The sequence below is a fragment of the Phyllobates terribilis genome, unplaced genomic scaffold (assembly GCF_046119375.1).
Source record: "Phyllobates terribilis strain yellow unplaced genomic scaffold, ASM4611937v1 Scaffold_1__5_contigs__length_1240528914, whole genome shotgun sequence".
Classification (NCBI taxonomy): domain Eukaryota; kingdom Metazoa; phylum Chordata; class Amphibia; order Anura; family Dendrobatidae; genus Phyllobates; species Phyllobates terribilis.
In genome coordinates this window covers 336,241,495-336,261,376 of record NW_027362761.1, presented here as the reverse complement: position 1 = coordinate 336,261,376, position 19,882 = coordinate 336,241,495, and the positions used below count along the sequence as shown (strand labels likewise).

Below are 19,882 nucleotides of genomic sequence, written 5' to 3'. Positions count from 1 at the left end.
GCCTCCATTTGTAGGATATTAGCTAGACATGTGGGCTACACGCCACCCTCTGTGGGGTATCAGCCAGACATGTGGGCTACACGCCTCCATCTGTGGGGTATTAGTAAGTTATGTGGGCTACACGCCCCCATCTGTAGGGTATTAGCTAGGCATGTGGGCTACACGCCTCCATCTGTGGGTATTAGCTAGGCATGTGGGTTACACACCTCCATCCGTAGCGTATTAGTCAGGCATGTGGGATACACGCCTCCATCTGTGGGGTACTAGCCAGACATGTGGGCTACACGCCTCTATCTGTGGGGTGTTAGTCAGACATGTGGGCTACATGCCTCCATCTGTAGGGTATTAGCTAGGCATGTGGGCTACACGCCTCCATCTGTGGGGTATTAGTCAGGCCTGTGGGATACACGCCTCCCTGTAGGGTATTAGCTAGGCATGTGGGCTACACGCCACCCTCTGTAGGGTATCAGCCAGACATGTGGGCTGCACGCCACCCTCTGTGGGGTATCAGCCAGACATGTGGGCTGCACACCTCTATTTGTGGGGTGTTAGTCAGGCATGTGGGCGACACGCATCCATCTGTAGCGTATTAGACAGACATGTGGGCTACACGCCACCCTCTGTGGGGTATCAGCCAGACATGTGGGCTACACGTCTCCATCTGTGGGGTATTAGTCAGGCATGTGGGCTACACGCCCCCATCTGTAGGGTATTAGCTAGGCATGTGGGGTATTAGCTAGGCATGTGGGCTACACACCTCCATCTGTAGGGTATTAACTAGGCATGTGGGCTACATGCCTCTATCTGTGGGGTATTACCAGGCTCAGTGGTTAGCACTGCAACCTTGCAGTGCTGGGTCCTGGGTTCTAATCCCACCAAGGACATCTGCAAGGAGATTGTATGTTCTCCCTGTGTTTGTGTGGGTTTCCTCCGGGTTCTCTGGTTTCCTCCCACACTCCAAAGACATACTGATAGGGAATTTAGATTGTGAGCCCCAATGGGGACAACCATGATAATGTATGTAAAGTGCTGCGGAATATGATACGTTATGGAATATGTTAGCGCTATATAAAAATAAAGATTATTATGTGGGCTACACGCCTCCATCTTTGGGGTATTAGCCAGACATGTGGGCTACACGCCTCCATCTGTGGGGTATTAGCCAGACACGTGGGCTACATGCCTCCATCTGTGGGGTATTAGCCAGACACGTGGGCTACATGACTCCATCTGTGGGGTATTAGCCAGACACGTGGGTTACATGCCTCCATCTGTGGGGTATTAGCCAGACATGTGGGATACACGCCTCCCTCTTTCTCCCCTGTAATGACTGCACTGCTCATACCTCACAGTCTCTAGTGATTTGAACAAAACCTTCCCGCCCTTATGGATCCCGCGCGCCGCAGTGCTGGCTGCAGTGACGTCAGCCTCCTCCCACGTGACCGCCCCTCCCGCCCAGTGCGCGCCCTGCTATTTGAATCCTGCTTCCGCCATTTTCTTTCGCTGCCTCACAGACGCTTCTGGAAGGTGAGAGTTCGTCAGCGGGAGCCATCGCTCGGCCTCTCTGCGCAATCTGCCGCTCATCAGAGCCATCCTTCGTGGTACCGGGTCCCCGTTACTTGTAGTAACGGTCTGGTGTACGTTTAGTTGATCGGCGAGGCTCTGGGGGGGGGTTTCCAGTTGGTGAGTTGGACGGGACCGGGCGGCTGTGGAGGGTCTCCTGACAGGGCGGGAGGGATAGTGCGGTTGGCGCGCTTTTCCCTCCGTGGTGGTGTCCGCTGTCCGTGTGGGGAGGGCTCCCGGGTACAGGCCGCCCGTGACTGTGCACTATCCGGGCCCCGCCCGCCCCCGGGCCGAGTGTGCGCGGACGGGCCCAGCTCTCCCATGTGTCCGGTGGGAACAATAGGAGGCCGGGTGTGCGGCCGGGAGGGGAGCAGGAAGCGCGCAGCCGCCATTAGCCCCGCTCCTCTCCCACATGTGCCTGTGAATGGCGGGAGTCTCCCTCCCCGCAGGCCGCTGTCTGGCCGCCAGTTCCGGGTTTTTTCTGCTGTTTTTCCTGTCGCTTTACGGTAACTTTCGGTTTGTGTCGGGTGCGGGGTTTCCTCTACATTTGGTGTTCTGTGCATTCACATGGGAGAAAGTTGTCAGCCTCGGCTGCTCCGGGCTCGTGTAACTTGTCATGGCTGTGTGAGGTGGAGGGATGTGATGTGCTGCTTAGCTGGAGAAAGTTTCTGCCCCCTCCCCCATGTGTAAATGCCTGCCTATGGGACCACTAGGTGTCTGGTGGTCCTGTAGTGCTCTGCTGGGGCCTTCATGGTCTGGTGGTCCCCATATAGTCCACAGCACTGGTGGATAAAGCGTCCTTAGTCCACATGGCAGTGGGTGTATGAGGGGTGGGATGGCTAACACCCTCAGTCTTTCTGAATGGGGCCTAAAGCTGCTGCACTGGGGATGTGTGGCCTATTATACTCCCCTCAATGCGGCCACTCATGTTGTGGACACTATCAAATCTGCGTTTTTTATTTTTTTTGTTCTAACCAGGTATAAACTATGGCAGCCCAAGGAGAGCCTCAAGTTCAGTTTAAGGTAACTAATGTTTAATCTGCTGTTTTTTTTTTTATCCTGAATTACTCCCATTACATCTAATCTGTGGTCTTTTACAGCTTGTTCTGGTTGGTGATGGTGGTACAGGCAAAACAACCTTTGTAAAACGTCACTTGACTGGTGAATTTGAGAAGAAATACGTAGGTGAGTTGTGCTCAAGCTCGCGGTGGATGGATTTCTATTAAAATGACTGATGTTTGCCGTTGGGGTTTCTTCATGATTGCTCCTTTAATTTCTCCTCCATCCTAAGTGTATGGGCTGATGTGGCTACACAGCCTGCAGGAACAGGGAAACTTGTGTTCTGGCGGCAGGACCACGGCAAGGAGTTGCCTAGAACACACCAATCGAATAATGATCACCTCTTAAAGTCCTTTGCTTGATTATGGTGAATGAGTGTTCCTAGACACTCTAATCACGATCTTGCAATGTAAACAGGCAGCTGATTACTTGAACAGGAAATGTTTGTTTCTCAGGTGAGATCTTTTGAGCAGCACCTCTTCCTGTGTAAATGGCACTTGCATTGCCTGGAACAGTGTTTCCCAACTCTGGTCCTCAAGAGCCACCAACAGGTCAGGTTTTCAGGATATCCTTACTATTGCCCAGGCGATAACTGCAGTACCGGCACAGCCAATAGTTCAATCAGCTGTGCAATTCAAAGGAAATCCTAAAACATGATCTGTTGGTGGCTCTTGAGGGCTGACGTTGTGAAACAATGGCAGCCTGCTACAGGTAATTCAGTACATGTAGAGAGCGGTTGGCCTGTGTAAGCAGGTTATTAATCTATCAATGATGGTAAATATTTACCAGTCAGTGGCTGTTTAATGCTGCAAAACAATTAGTGTAAACTCCTCTTGAGTTGGAAAGGTGATTAAGGATTTTAATGTTAACTAGAGTGCTGCCAAAGAAACTGGCTTAATTGCTATTATATACTATGTTCTGACAATTTTTGTGAATTTGTATGTGGTATATTTACACTTTCCCTCTAGTGCCAAATGTGGTGCATTTTGTAAAGGGAATATGCCCCGATATGTTTCCTCATATTTACACTTTTTTTTTTTTTTTTTTTTTTTGACTGTTCAGATTGAGAACCTTATTACAAGGAGATTCTAAACATTTTGATTCCTTGTTGCATTCTAAACTAATCTGTTGTAAAGTTTCCATGCAGTTTAGGTCATATGTTGTGCATTTAGCTCCTCCACCAGTCGTGCTCACTAAATGTGGTTCATATTAGTGTTTTTCAGTGATTCTGGGGGATATACAATATTATTCTTTAAATATAGTCTCACCCCCAAAATGCATTTTAAGTGGGCTGTAGGGTTCTTTTCCCCCTAGAACAATACTAACACACTGTTTTTGGTACAGTGCCTGAGAACTTCAGACGCTAACAAACAGGGTTTGGTTCACCCTTAACATGGCCAAGAGTTTGTCATTGTTTGCATACTGGGTCCCTCCCATGCTTTTGATTGACCATGCTGGCTTCCCAAAGCGAGTGTTGTCTAAATGCGGCTGCGTGTTTCCCCGTCATCGGTTTTCTGACACCACTCACTACACATGCATCCGGAAGTGCAGTGGGTACCGACGGGAAAATGTGCACTGCCACCAACTACACATGCTGGTGGTAATCAGACAGTAAGTTATTCAGTAGTTTCTCCCTCACTGAATAGGGGCAAGGTATGCCATACTGTAGCATCAGGCACCAATATGGAGGGATGTGGTGTCTATAAGGCTACCATATGCCTTTTTTTGCTGTATACTGGCCAGATTTCGGTTTCAAATGTTTTTTACTAAATTGCTTATACCTTGTGGGCCGATATAATTACTTTAAAAATCTGTATTTGAATGTATTCATGTAAGCTTACCTGCCTGATGGAATGGCTGCATAGTTAGGAAGTCCATGTCAGTAAAATGGGCATTATAAAAGTACACTAGCTTCATCAGTTTAAAGGGCGGTTTAATAATATATACAGTTTGCATTGAAAAATATAGTGACTATCCTGTGTCAGGGACAGTATACTTTTATTATACAGATGGGCTGCAGTGCTCTTCCTCTGACTAGTGTACACAACCCCTTCCCAATGGATTATGGCATGTCAGGTCACTGGCCTGGGAGCTGAACCAGCATTCTTACTGTTACCATGTGTCCCTTGGCCTTCCACAACCTAATGTGGTCCTCATGGGAAGCTTTGGTAACCAGGGTTCTGCTGAAGACCCCAGTGTCTGCCAAAGCAGTACTCCTATGAAGAGTGTGTGGCAGGCATCGATGGGGAAACTGATCTCTACTATATATTACAATTTTGCAAAAAATCTCCCTCCCCACTACCCTGTGCACAACATTAAAAATACATCAATGTTATGTTTATTTTTTATGTATAATTGATTTATTAAAAAGTATGCAGCATAATGTTTTTTTTTTTTGTTAACCCAATGCTGCAAAAAGATGCACTAAAATTAATGTAGTTACCAAAAAATCAGCCTCTAGGTGGAAAAAAAGCAAAACCCTCATCACGTGGCTCCATGAATAGGGAAAACTGAAGTTTCGCTGCACTTGGAAAAAATTTTTTGTATACAGTAAAATGAATTTCAAAACTACAAATGGTCTCTATAAAAAAAAAAAAAAAAAACTCACTCGTAGCTACTTGGTCACTTCACCAATTGGGAAGGGGTGTTAAAAGGTATCTCCTGCTCACCTAGTAAACTGGCTTGAGGTTGGAGAACCAGTAGACTGGCCCGTGTCGTGAAACTTGTAACCAAATTAAGGCGGGGTCAACTAAATGATGTGAAGAGACTTGTTTAATAGTTGCTATGTTAAAGTGGTTAGCCACCCTGTCAATCAGCTGCCTCCAACAGAAAAGCCGCTTTCTCATATGAGGTGTTTTACAATTGGAGGAGGCTGATAGACTGGTCTGATAACATGCTCCTCCACCAGCAGCCATTGTAAAGGCAGAAGAGCTTGGTAGCCTTCTCCACAAACTGACAGTCCCTCTAAAAACATGATTTGTTCACCCTGTGTAAATAAACTGACTGTATTAATAGCTGGGAAGCGTCGCTGCAACCTGTCACTCTCCAAATTGGTGCTGACCGCACTTGCCACTCTTGTCATTCAAAATACATAAGTTTCTAGGAGAGATCACAAAGTATAAAATCTGTTTAATTTCTTTAAAAAGACTTCTCCCCACCTCACCTTCTCCAGTACTTCTCAATATCATTGTCGATTAAGGGGGATATCCAGCATTGCTCCCTTTCATAATTGCAGGAGGTGGGTAGCACGAGAAGCTTTCTCAAAACTGACATTTAAATTGTATTCTAGCCTAAACCTGGGGTCTATTCATTAATCACTAATCCTGTGCACAGGCATCAGGTTTTAGCCTGGTATACCCCATCAACCAGGGCTGTGGAGTTGGTAAGCCAAACCTCCGACTCCTCAATTTCCATGACACTGACTCCCTCATACTTGGCTTATGTTTAAGTGATAAATTTATTGTAGCACAGATTCATCTCTGCTAAAAGTCTAGACCCTTAAATCAGGAATAGGACAGACCTTTATAGGACATTGTATAACTTTCCCAGATTCTTATGAAAAATATTCCCCACAAACTGCATTGAACTACTATACCCAATTTATTATATATTTTAGGAGTCTGTCCATTATATATGGGCTCCGACTCCACAGCACATGGCATTACAAACCTTATTTGGATGTTCTATAGCTTATTGCCCACTAAGGAAACATACTTTGCATTTTGCTCACTTAAAGTGTCTTTTTTTTTAAAAAATTTTTTACCAAGTTAAAATTCAAGAATCTAAGCCCAAGGAAGAAAAGCTTAGTAAAATGTTCTCTAATCTTATTGCACATTTCAAATGAAACACCTTGTTTCTAAACTTTGATGGTACTTGCAGTATAATTGTGTAAGTACAGCTCTATTGTTTGACACTTTTTTTTTTTGTATTTTCACCATATAAATAACATGGGGTTACTTATACATGCTATGGCTGCGTTTATACTCATTTATCTTCTCATTCTCTGTAGCAACACTTGGTGTTGAAGTACACCCACTGGTGTTCCATACCAACAGAGGTCCTATTAAATTTAATGTATGGGATACTGCTGGTCAGGAGAAGTTTGGTGGTCTTCGTGATGGTTATTACATTCAGGGTAAGAGTTTGAATGGTTTAAGTTTGTCCTATGAAACTGTTAATTTATAAAACTAAGATTTTGTCTAATGCATATTATGTAAAATCTAGCTAAATCTTTTTTCAAATACAAGTCTTGCTATCATGTATGTTTTCACTATTGTATGGTTTATCAAGATGACATGATTATTCAGACAGGAGATGAATGACTGGAGGAAACACAGTAGACTAGAATTGCAGTCACCCAAAACCTATGTGGTCACCGTAAGTCATTGAAGTCCCTCTGCTTCATCTTACATTAGTTTTGAACCTTAATTCTGTTTCGGTCCTGTTTTTTAAGAGTACAGTCATGGCCAAAAGTATTGAGAATGAGACAAATAGTAATTTTTCCAAAGTTTACTGCTTCATTTTTTGTAATGGCAATTTGCATATACTCCTGAATGTCAAAGAGTGATCAGCTTCACAGCAATTACTGTACTTGCAAAGTTAATATTTGCCCAGAAAATGAACTTTAACCCCCAAAACACATTTCAACATCATTGCAGTCCTGCCTTAAAAGGAGCAGCTAACATCGTTTTAGTGATGGATCCATTAACACAGGTGTGGGTGTTGATGAGGACAGGGCTGGCGATCAATCAGTCATGATTAAGTAAGAATAACATCACTGGACACTTTAAAAGGAGGCTGGTTCTTGGTATCATTGTTTCTCTTCAGTTAACCATGGTTATCTCTAAAGAAACACGTGCAGCCATCATTGCACTGCATAAAAATGGCCTAACAGGGAAGAGTATCTCAGCTACAAAGATTGCACCTCAGTCAACAATCTATCGCATCATCAAGAACTTCAAGGAGAGAGCTTCCATTGTTGTCAAAAAGGCTCCAGGGCGCCCAAGAAAGACCAGCAAGCGCCAGGACCGTATCTTAAAACTGTTTCAGCTGCGGGATCGGACTACCAGCAGTGCCGAGCTTGCTCAGGAATGGCAGCAGGCTGGTGTGAGTGCTTCTGCACGCACTGTGAGGCGGAGACTCTTTGAGCAAGGGCTGGTTTCAAGGAGGGCAGCAAAGAAGCCACTTCTCTCCAGAAAAAACATCAGGGACTGACTGATATTCTGCAAAAGGTACAGGGAGTGGACTGCTGAGGACTGGGGCAAAGTCATTTTCTCTGATGAATCCCCTTTTCGATTGTTTGGGACATCTGGAAAACAGCTTATTCGGAGAAGAAGAGGTGAGCGCTACCACCAGTCTTGTCTCATGCCAACTGTAAAGCATCCTGAAACCATTCATGTGTGGGGTTGCTTCTCAGCCAAGGGAATCGGCTCACTCACAGTCTTGCCTAAAAACACAGCCATGAATAAAGAATGGTACCAGAATGTCCTCCAAGAGCAACTTCTCCCAACCGTCCAAGAGCAGTTTGGCGCCCAACAATGCCTTTTCTAGCATGATGGAGCACCTTGCCATAAAGCAAAGGTGATAACTAAATGGCTCATGGAACAAAACATAGAGATTTTGGGTCCATGGCCTGGAAACTCCCCAGATCTTAATCCCATTGAGAACTTGTGGTCAATCATCAAGAGACGGGTGGACAAACAAAAACCAACAAATTCTGGCAAAATGCAAGCATTGATTATGCAAGAATGGACTGCTATCAGTCAGGATTTGGTCCAAAAGTTGATTGAGAGCATGCCAGGGCGAATTACAGAGATCTTGAAGAAGAAGGGGCAACACTGCAAATATTGACTTGCTGCATTAACTCATTCTAACTGTCAATATAACCTATTGGTACTCATAATATGATTGCAATTATATTTCTGTATGTGATATAAACATCAGACAAACACTAATAAAAACAAGAGGCCAGCAGATCATGTGAAAATATAATTTTGGTGTCATTCTCAAAACTTTTGGCCATGACTGTAGACATACAGAATTCTGTAACGCTGCCTTAAGTTAGGACTTGCAGAGATCAGTGGACTTAGTCAAGTCTTTGTATGGGCAGACTTGACCAAATCGCACCTGACATAGTTGGGGTATATGCACATGATCAGTAATTGCTGTGGATTGGACTCGGCGCACTTGCGCTGCCAATACCAACCGTGTGCACATATTCTTAGGGGGAGTGAGATGAATCCAGCCAGTTGTCGATCCTTTTCTTCTCCCTGTAGACGAGCCACTGCTGCAAGAGCCTGGCAGCAGCTCTCCTAGAGTACACTAGAGCGCTCCACCTAGCCTTGTGTTCCTGTCTATGGGAGTAGACTTAGCTGTTGGCTAAACAATTGTAACTAATCTGTGCCCTTTTAAGTGTGTAATTCTAGTGAAGTCAGTGGTTATGGAGAAACTGTAACTTTGCACTGCAGCATGACTTGTGAACTGAAATTCGCTTCTCATTCTCACTTCAAATGAATAGGCAGGGAGAAGCCACCGGGGACTTGCCTGTGCTGCTCAGTCACCGGCGGCTATTAAACTTTATTTCTCTCTGAAATACCACAGCTTTTTAGGTTAGACATAGATGGCTAGAAACATACAGCTGCTGTTTGATGCATGCTGCCTGTTGATCAGGCAGCCTATAATCTGCTGTCACTTTACCTTTAATTCAAACTTATTTAAAATGCTTTAAGATTTATCCCAATAATAAATATACTGTTTTCTACCAAAACGCAAACTTTTGACAAGCCATTCAGATTGCTGACTACATAGTGTGCAATATAAAGACTACTATGATTCCACTTTTGTTTCCTACTGAATCGATCGTCACTAGTGATGAGCGAGTATGTTCGGTTAACCCTTTCGACGAGTATACTCGGCCGAGCACCGAGTATATTATAGAATGCTCGGGCTTTAAGTTTTCGTCGCTCCATGAACATGATTTGCAACTGTTTGACAGATTTAATACATGTGATGAATGCTGGAAAAACAGGCATTCCTCACATGTATTAAATCTGTCAAACAGTTGCAAATCATGTTAAAGCCCGAGCATTCTATAAAATACTCGGTGCTCAGCTGAGTATACTTGTCAAAAGGGTTAACCGAACATACTCGCTCATCACTAATCATCAAATGACTAAGTTTGACATGGGACATGGGAAGAGTAGCTAGCTGGAAACTAACTGCAAGTAATCTGATCACAAACTTGCTGTCACGTGATGACCACTTAGTTGAAGTAAAGGGGAATCCTAACAATGAGTTTATTGCAACCTGCACTGCCTGCCAAGTTTTTAAGATTTTTTTTTTTTTTAGTTATTTTAACTCCATTTACTACTGTTGATCTTCCAGTTACAACACTTGAGCAGTAACATTTTTCAGCCTCTCTTCCAAACAGGGCTTTGTATGGCTTAAAGTTAAAGCTTTATCTGGTGGGCTGCTGATCATTGACAGCTTTTTTTTCTAATTTTAATAGCTCAATGTGCCGTTATCATGTTTGATGTTACATCAAGAGTCACATACAAGAATGTACCCAACTGGCATAGAGATCTTGTACGAGTATGTGAAAATATCCCCATAGTCTTGTGTGGCAACAAAGTGGACATTAAGGATAGAAAAGTTAAAGCAAAGTCCATCGTGTTCCATAGGAAGAAGAATCTTCAGGTTGGTTTTTACACTTTTCCTGAAAGAATGCAATTTTAGGTGTACCTTTTTCTATTCTGGTGCAGTCCAAACACTAACAAAACACTTCTTTCCCAGTACTACGATATTTCTGCAAAGAGTAACTACAACTTTGAAAAGCCATTCCTTTGGCTTGCCAGAAAACTAATCGGTGATCCCAACCTTGAGTTTGTAGCCATGCCTGCTCTTGCACCACCAGAAGTGGTTATGGATCCTGCACTTGCAGCACAATATGAGGTTGATTTACAGGTAAGATCTTATTGGCTGATAACTTCCCTTTAACTGAAATCTTGACTTGTCTACAGTGTTCTATTTAAATATTTAATGAACATTTCCATGTTAGGTAGTGCTTCTATTTAGCAAAACATTAAATTATTTTTTTTCCCCCCTCTCCGTTGCTAGATTGCCCAGACCACAGCACTGCCAGATGAAGATGATGATCTGTGAGGTGAATGAAGTGGAGCCCAGAGTCAGAAGTCTAGTTTTATAGGCAACTGTCCGGTGATGTGATGCATATTTAGCTGTTTGGGACTGCAAATATTCCCTAAAATTTCCAATATTAAGTTAAGACTGCTACAGTCACATCACAATATTCAGTGGTGAATCTTGTTTGTTACTGTCATTCCCATACCTTTTCGTTTAGATCATAATAAAGTTGTATTTCAAATACCCAAGTTCCTTGACATCAATAACAATTGCTCTGTGACACTTTTTATTTACCGTAGAGATTGACTTCATCTTACATGTTTCTGTATGCTGTAAAACATTTGCCTTTGACTGTTTGGTTGAATCTGAAATGTCACCTATTTTGAAAACTTATTTCAAGGCATTAATCTTCATAGCATTCACAGGGTGCACCTTGCCAAATTCTTAATGTCTGTCAGTTTTATTCACTGGGTCAGAATAATAAACTGCATTTTGCAGCAGTATGACAACTTTCTTTTTTTTTTTTTTTTCCTTGTCTTTAAACTACTTGGCACATCTGTTTTAGCGGCTGTTTATCAGCATCAGTTTTCAACAGGGCTGTGGAATTGGTATAAAAATGGACCGACCCACAAAATATAAAATTGGATACAGTAGCTCCATGTAGTCTGTAGGGATTTTTTTTTTCATAAGAATTTTGGAAAGTTATGAATTGTCCTATTCCTGATCTAAGGGTCTAGACTTTTAGCTGAGATGAGTCTGTGCTACAGTAAACGAATCACTTAAACATGAGCCATGTATGAGGGAGTCGTGGTTATGGAAATTGAGTCTGAGTCAAAGGTTTGGCTTGCCGACTCCACAGCCCTGGTTTTAAAACTGATCAAATGTACACTGCCATATTTGTATGCAAGAAGGTCCAGATGCAAAACTCAACAGACTGCCCTATATCTGAGACTGCAGGAATCTAGTTCTTGGTATACTTTTGAATGTGACCATGTAATCACATTTATTCAGGACTCCACGTAAGGGTATGTGCACACTATCAGTAATCGCTGCAGATTGGGCGTAGCGCACTTGCGCTGTGTGCAAATCGCAGCTGCCAGATGTTAAAACAATGGATTTCAAGAAATCCCATGCCCACTTTGTGTCTCCGTGCACCTTTGGATCAGACAGACATGCGGTGTCTTTCCAGGCCACAGCATGCCAATTTCTCTTGCAGAGACTAGTGAAATTTAGGTCATTGTAAGATAGGTTGAATAAAGATCTAGGTTCAACATTTCTCCCCAAGTGTACTCCCTACACTGTAATGTATAGGATACGCTGCATCCGCATGGTTCAATGAACACATGGGATTCATCTGAGTGCAGCGCTTTGGATGCAGCATAAAGTATGCTGTGTTCAAAGCCCTGCCAATACTGACCGTGAGCACATACCCGAAATGTGGAAAGCAGTTGCTTACCCTCTTTATTGTCATACAACAATTGGTCCTGCACCAGCTTTCAGATAAAGGCAAACGGCCCTTCTGATTTGTTGCATTAGCTTACAATGTGCTTTAGCATTCTCTGTAACTGAACGCCCCCGAACACATTAGATGGGTCAGCCAAACTTGCCTATTTTTGTAGGGTTGGCACGATGTCTAATGTTTGAGGGGGGAGAGAGGGTCCTACCTACTGTATCATGGCAGTGCAGAGAAGGATCCAACTATTGTGACTTGAGCTTAGTGATGAGTCACCATCCATGTGTATGGAGGAATTGGGAAAGGCAGTCTGTCACTTCAATTAACTCAAGAAGGGGGGTTAAGTGGCGCATTCTAGGTGGTCCACCTTCATTTGCGCTCGCCATACAATCTTGGTGGGTGGAGGGCTTGATTCCTGCCCAATACACAAGCCAAACCTATTAAAGGTAACATGTCACCATGTTATAGAGCTGGGGAAGTGGAGAGATTAATGTGGGGAAAATCTAGTATAATCTAGTTTTACTCATTAAACCTGCTCTTCAGTAGATTTTTGGTCCATTTGGTGGTCTTATCTGTAGCTAAAATTATGCATACAGAAATGGTTGTCAAAAAGTTCAGTCAAGTGATTGGATTGCCAAATGGACAGAGAAAGCAAAACTTTAAATGGGTAAAATACAGGTTCTACTTTTTTTTTTTTTTTATTTCCCAGACAACTATCCAATCTCCTCAGCTCTCCATGTACTATAACATGGTGCCTGCAGACTGGACTGCATTTTCATTGTGACCAGTTCCCTTTAAAGGGACTCTTGTCAGCACAGAATGGCTGCTCGATTCTTCAGCGGGGACGATCATTTATACTCCTTCCTGCTTGGTTTCTATCACTGGCCCTGTGAAGCCAGAGCTGTCGGAGTGGAGATGGAGTGTGTGGTAAACAAGCAGGTGGGAAGGTGTATTTAAAGATTGGGCCAGCCATGAACTGGGCAGTGGAACGTTGTGTTAAGTCATTCTGCTCTGACAGTCTTTAATGTATTACACTAATCAGTAAAACTGACAAATTAGTGAGTCTACAGCACCATTCACACCACGCGCCTTTTTTTTTTTTTTGACCATTCGTTTGGGTGCACTGGCCCATTGATTATTTGAGTCTGTGGGAAGTTGTATTTATGATTGGTCACATCTTTTGTGCATGGAACGGCAGAACTTGGGTGGAGCTTTCATTCTATTAGAGTCCTTTTAAAGGGACTCTTGGCAGGTTTTTGCTAGTTAATCTGACTAGCACAATATAGGACTGGAGACCCTGATTCCAGGAATGTTTTGCTTATTGGGCTGTGTGGTGTAGATTCATGATTTTATCAGATTAACACTGCCTACACTTCACTGGCAGTCAAGTCAGGCAGCAAATCTGTGTAACCCCCACCACTCCGTAGCAGCGTGTACACAGGAAGCTGCCAGTCAGGATGTGTGCAGGGTTATATACAGTTTATAACAAATCTGACAGATTTCATATGTAATAGGACAGCATAAGGTAGGGACTGAGACACTGAATTAAGTAGTGTTACTTATTGGGCTGCATGCTGTTTACTTACAATGAAGGTTTTAGCACTAGGAGATCATTGTCCTGACCAGTGCGTGTGTCCTGGTCTGACCATGTCCCCTCCTGTGATGAGCAGCTTACTGTCTGTATACAATGTACAAAGAAAGCTGTGGTGAGGTCTGCTTTGAGCTCTGATGCATCTTAGGCTATGTGCCCATGATGCAGAAATGCTCCAGATTTTTTTCCTGAGCATTTCTGCATCTCCCTGGCTTAAAAAAAAGCATGCAGATTGTATATGCGTTTTTCCTGCTAGGGACATGCAGATGTGAAGCCTTCACATGCATTTCCACAGGTTGATAAGCGCTTTCCAAGCGATTTTTTTTTTTTTTTTTTTTTTTTTTTAGCATCACCTGGAAAGTGCTTAACTTGGTCACACTATATAAATCCATTCAAACGGCATGGATTTACATAGTGTGACCTTAACCACTTTACAACTTAAGACGCCTTAGGTCATAGGCTACCTCCCCCGGTTCCGTGAGGGCTCCGGCGCTGAGCCCGCACTGAACCGAGCACATGTCAGCTGATTCTTACAGCTGACATGTGCCCACAACAGCTGCAGGTGGTATCGCGATCCACCCGTGGCTGTTAACATGTTAAATGCCGCTGTCAATCTCCTACAGCGGCATTGAACGCACGCTTCAGGGAAGGGCATCGTAAGCCCATAGCACAGGACCATTTCTGATGCATACAGGGGATCTGCTGAATGTAGCAGAGGCGATCGGTCAGTTGCTGCTTCTAGTCTCCTATGGAGACTGTAGAAGCATGTAAAAAAAAAAAAAAAAAAAAAAGTTTAAATTGCCCCCCCCCCCCCCCCCCCCCCCCCTTCACCTCCTTCAAAAAAAATATATATATAAAAAAAAAACCTACATAGACATATTTGGTATCGCCACGTTCAGAATCGCCCGATCTATCAATATTTAAAAAAAAAAATTAATCCGAACGGTAAACAGCATAATGAGAAATTCTAAATGCCAGAATTACATTTTTTGGTTGCTGCAAAATTGCAATAACGGGCGATCAAAACATCAGATCGACCCCAAAATGTTATCAATAAAAACGTCAGCCCGGCGCACAAAAAATAACTCCTCACCCAGCACCATATCCCAAAAAATGGAGATGCTACAGTTAGAAAATGGTGCTTTTTTTCACCACTTAAATATAAAAGAACCTAGACATGTTTGGTGTCTACGAACTCGTAATGACCTGGAGAATAAGAATGGCAGGTCAGTTTTAGCATTCAGTAAAAAAAAAAAAATAAACAACTGTGGTATTGCACTTTTTTTTTTTTTTTTTGCAATTTCACTGCACTTGGAATTTTTTTCCCGTACACGATATGGTAAAACTAGTAATGGTGTTAAAGTACTACTGGTCCCGCAAAAAATAAGCCCTCACATGGCCATATTGACCAAAAAATAAAAACGCTATGGCTCTGGGAACAAGGGGAGCAAAAAATGAAAATGCAAAAATGACAAAAACCAAGGTTGTGAAAGGGTTAAAGAATGGTAAAAAATAAAAAAATCTATGCTTGCCTTCTGATGGCCCCCGGAGTCTTGATTCGATGCAGCTCGCAGTACACTGAAGGACCTGCCGTCACATGACTAAATGTCCGTCCACCGCGATCTGCCAGCAAGTGAAGACAAGCACACCGCGGGCCATCAGAAGGTAAATAATTTTTTTTTTTTTTTTTTTTTTTACAGTTTCTATGGTACCTGGGTCCGGAGGAGAGTCTCCTCTTCAAACCTGGCTACCATCTACACATTGAAACGCTTGGATTCCGCATGTACAGATCCAGTGATGTATAATCCATGTGGTCCAATGCAAGTCAATGGTGGCAAATCCACAAAATAATTGGTAGTGCTGCGTTTTTTTCCACAATGATAACCCGCTGCGGAAATTTCTGCAGCATGTGCATAGCACATGCGCATTATCATTAGGGAACATGGCAGGCCTTCTACCATGCGTTTTTGCAGCTTTTTTGCCACTGCGGCAACACTTAAAAGCATCGTGGGCACAGAGCCTTAAACTGATAGTTTACTGGGTACAGCAGTTGTGACAGTGATACATTGTTGGAATCAGGCTTTATTATGCTACACTCAGATTAAGGGCTTGCTCACACAAGCGTATACATCAAATGAGTGCTATCCAATGTGTTATCAGATAGCACGCGGACCAATGTTGTTCAATGGGGCAGTGCAAATCAGTGTTTTTCATCATGTAAATTCGGAATAAGAAAACATGTCAATTTCAGCATTTTTGCTGTGGTTCATACATTCTAATGTGTAAAATACGCTTTTTTTTTGCTATTTCAACCAGCTGTTTCTACCAATTTTCCTTTTCATGCTGCTTTAATGAGCTTTTGGTGCATTTTTTGCACTGAATATCTTTGCTGCACGCAGCATCTTTCAGTTCCACTAAAGTGGATGGGATTTATAGAAATCTCATGCCCACTGTACTGACTGCTGTGTTTCAAATCCTTAGTATGTCAATTTCTCTTGCAGGTACACTGAGTATTCTTTGTGGATTTTATCTATAGATTTGCATCAGGTGCGGAAATCCACAGGTAAATGCACATGCATTATGCATTTTTAGTGCGTTTCTGTGGCAGGAATCCATCAAAATTGCATGTAATACACATCAAAGTTTCAGTCAACCATGACCCCACCACGAGAGAGGGGATCCGCCCACCAAGGACAGGAAACTTACAGGCTTAAAAGGGACGGCACCTCTCGCCTCAGTTTGGTTTCCCTTCCTTGATGGGGGAACCTGTGACAGGCTTACCTGTTGATGCCCAAATTCTGAAGACGCGAGCTGTCGAGCAGCGCCCTTGCAGCTCCAGTATCGCTCTGCGTCCGTGGAGGAACTGCGGTGGTGCTGCGCCCCTCCCTGGGGTTGGCAGCCCCAACATCTTATTGACGCTGGATGGCAGCGGGAGCTATGCCCCTGTCTACGGTTGGCAGCCCCAACATCGTACTGATGCCGGATGGCTGCGGGAGCTGTGCCCCTGTCTGGGGTTGGCAGCTCCAACATCGTACTGACGCTGGCGTGGGAGGTTTGGCCCTGTCTGGGGTTGGCAGCCCTAACATCGTACTGGCGCCGGATGGTAAGAGGGAGCGGTGCCCCTGTCTGGGGTGAGCCGCCTTGGCATCGCTCTGGTGCAAGGCAGGAGTGGCGTCCCAGTGGGAGGTTGTGGCTTCAGCGCAGCATGCTTCCGGTCTCTATGTAGCCCGGGGTGCGGCATGATGACGCCGTTGTGCGCCCTGGTGGTCACGTTACGTGACCGGACCAGGAAGTTCCGGCCACGTGTGTGCAGATGCCGAAGAGAAAGCTGCAATACTCCCTACGGCCAGCAGGTGGAGCGCTGAGAGTGCAGTCGCACCTGACATTAGGAGGAATGTATATATAAAAAAAAAAAAAAAAAAAGTGGAGCAGGTGCTGCTATATAAGCTTCTAGGTACTGTTACTCCAGGCTTCCCAGCTACTTCTGGCTCTGTCATAAAATGGAGTCAGAAAGTGAGCTGCAGCAGCAAATTCAGCAGCTGCCACCTTCACCATCTCAGCGGCTGCTTAGGGAGCCCCAGGAGACTCGACCCCCTCGCGTTACCGGTAACACCTGAACCTCAGGAAGGCAAGGATCAAACATTTGATGGGGTATATAAAGAGGGTGAGCGGCAACATAGAATAGACTGCAAATCATCAGCAGGATACCTTACAATTTTTTTCCCATTTTTTCTCCTGATGAACCTTGAACCCTACGGGGAAACGCGTCGAGGAATATGGAACCCTGTAGTGTACTGGGGAGGCAGGATCCCTGCACATTGAGATGAGTAACCTTTTATGCACTTTAACTCTTTATGAACTTGTATAGGTAGGAGGTATTGTGTTATCTGTACGTACTTCTTATTTCACTATGTTTGTTGTGCGGTGGTACCTGCCACTGTGCCCTAGTCTGGGGAAGTGTCTATCATATTGTTAATTTGGAGTATGAGGAATATGGAACCCCTGTAGTGTACTGGGGAGACAGGATCCCTGCACATTGAGATGAGTAACCGGTTATGCACTTTAACTCTTTATGAATTTATATAGGTAGGAGGTATTGTGTTATCTGTACATGCTTCTTATTTTCATTATGTATTTTGTGCGATGGAACCTGCCACTGTGCCCCAGTCTGGGGAAGTATCTAACATATTGTTAGTTTGGAGTACAGTTCCCGCCTGGTAACTGTCTTGTTAAATGCAGTAAATGATTAGGCATGTCTATATAATAGTAATAGGTGGTGTGCTGACATAATTGAGGTGACTTAAAGAACCATTATATGTATTTCTTACGCCATCTCTACCGGGTCTGTATCTGAAACCACAGCAGACGAGTAATCTCTATTGGTTGTACTCCTAGTGGTGTTTCTTGTTACTGTGATCCATCACTGTTATATTTGGATAGGCCTCACTGAGAGACATCTAATCTATGGGTCTCTCTTTAATTTATATGTCGTCATACTGGACGCTATAGCCTATTGCCTAATATTTTGAATATCTATTTATTGACAGTATTGGATCACGTGTCCATCATTATTTAGTATTTGTCGTGAGCCTCAAGGCAAGGTTTTAATGATATCTATTAAAGGTTATCTTTTAAACGGGTTTTTCTTGATGTGAGATATAACAAAGGCTTCTAGAAATTCATCTCTCCCCTTTGTTGATATGGGGGCTCTTAAGGACCCTTTGGACAGAAAAGCTGATACCTTTCTCAAAGGGACCTGGGAAACAACTGCTGGGGCTTTAAAGCCGACAGTTGCTGCAACTTGTACGGCCAGGTCCTTGATTATGTGGCTGGAACAGCTTGAATCCCACCTAAAAAATAACACATCCAGAAAGGAGATATTGTCCAACGTTCCACTCATGCAGGGGGCAGCAGCTTTCCTACTGGATGCCTCTGCAGACTCTGTTAGGTTGGCAGCAAGGTCGGCCGCCATGTCCAACGCAACCCGTAGTCACTGTGGCTTAAGTGTTGGCTGGGAAATATCCAGGCCAGAACGAGACTGTGCTCTATACCATGTGAGGGCGAACATCTCTTTGGACCAGTTCTGGATGAAATCTTGGATAAGGCAAGTGAAACGAAAAAAGGGTTCCCTAGCCTATCCATGCCTGCTTATAAACGTTCATTTCGTAAAAGAAGGTTTGTACGTAAAAGACCGCAGAGAGATCAGGATAAATGGGAAGACTGCCGGCCGAAAGGTAAAGGGCTTCTGTTTGGTTCTTCTGCTCGGGGGCCCCGGAAGCCGAGTCAATGACTCGTAGCCCAGGTAGGGGGAAGGCTGTTGAGCTTCTTGCCTGTCTGGACAGAAATTTCGGCCAGTAATTGGATCCTTGATTTGATAGGTCCGGGTCTGAGGTTCGAGTTCCAGGCGATTCCTTGTGGGAGATTCATCTTGACCCCGGTCCGTTCCTCAGTGTCAGAGCATCTGGCCCTACAAAAGGAGGTGCTGGACTTAGTTTATAAGGCAGTCCTGGTGAAAGTCCCGGCGTCCGAAAGGGGGTTGGGGTTCTACTCACCTCTCTTCCTGGTCTCTAAGCCGGATGGCTCCTTCAGATGTATCATTAACTTAAAAGCTCTTAATAAGTTATTGATAATTCCCACCTTTAAGATGGAGTCTGTTAATTCAACAATAAAATTGCTGTTTTCAGGCTGTTACATGGTAGTATTAGATTTAAAAGATGCCTATTACCATGTTCCTATCCATGAGGAATACCAGAAATACCTTAGAGTGGCCTTGGTCATGGATGGGGAAATCAAGCATTTCCAGTATAGGGCCCTACCGTTTGGTCTGGCCATAGCCCCCCGGGTATTTACTAAAATTATAGCGGAGGTCATGGCTCATGTCAGGGAATTTTGATTATCCCTTATCTGGATGATTTCTTGGTGGTTGGAAATTCTGCCTTCCAATGTAATAAACACCTAAAAGAGGTGATCACCATCTTAGGGAGTTTGGGCTGGGTGCTAAATTTTGAAAAATCTAGGCTAGTGCCCTCAAAAGTTCAGCAGTTTTTAGGAATTATGCTTGATTCAGATTCTCAAGA

At 43.9% G+C, this 19,882-nt stretch overlaps 1 protein-coding gene across 2 annotated transcripts; it reads left to right on the top strand.

The window, feature by feature from the left end:
• Positions 1–1,417: 1,417 nt before the first annotated feature.
• Positions 1,418–11,030, top strand: RAN (RAN, member RAS oncogene family). Of its 2 annotated transcripts, none has more exons than XM_073676104.1 (7): positions 1,418–1,527; positions 2,542–2,586; positions 2,664–2,748; positions 6,632–6,757; positions 10,130–10,317; positions 10,414–10,584; positions 10,738–11,004. In XM_073676104.1, exons 2-7 carry the CDS (start codon positions 2,551–2,553, stop codon positions 10,780–10,782), a joined length of 651 nt encoding a protein of 216 aa, XP_073532205.1. In that variant the 5' UTR covers positions 1,418–1,527; positions 2,542–2,550; the 3' UTR covers positions 10,783–11,004. The 2 variants fall into 2 exon arrangements, with proteins under 2 accessions (XP_073532205.1, XP_073532206.1); XM_073676105.1 differs by lacking the exon at positions 1,418–1,527 and adding an exon at positions 1,535–1,637 and having other exon boundaries at positions 10,738–11,030.
• The last annotated feature ends 8,852 nt before the right edge of the window (positions 11,031–19,882 follow it).

Bases quoted from the DNA above. Each gene is read 5' to 3' on its own strand.
- RAN (XM_073676105.1), top strand. From the start codon at position 2,551: ATGGCAGCCCAAGGAGAGCCTCAAGTTCAGTTTAAG. The intron at 2,749-6,631 runs GTGAGTTGTGCT...CATTCTCTGTAG, and splicing joins ATTTGAGAAGAAATACGTAG to CAACACTTGGTGTTGAAGTA. The intron at 10,585-10,737 runs GTAAGATCTTAT...CTCCGTTGCTAG, and splicing joins AATATGAGGTTGATTTACAG to ATTGCCCAGACCACAGCACT.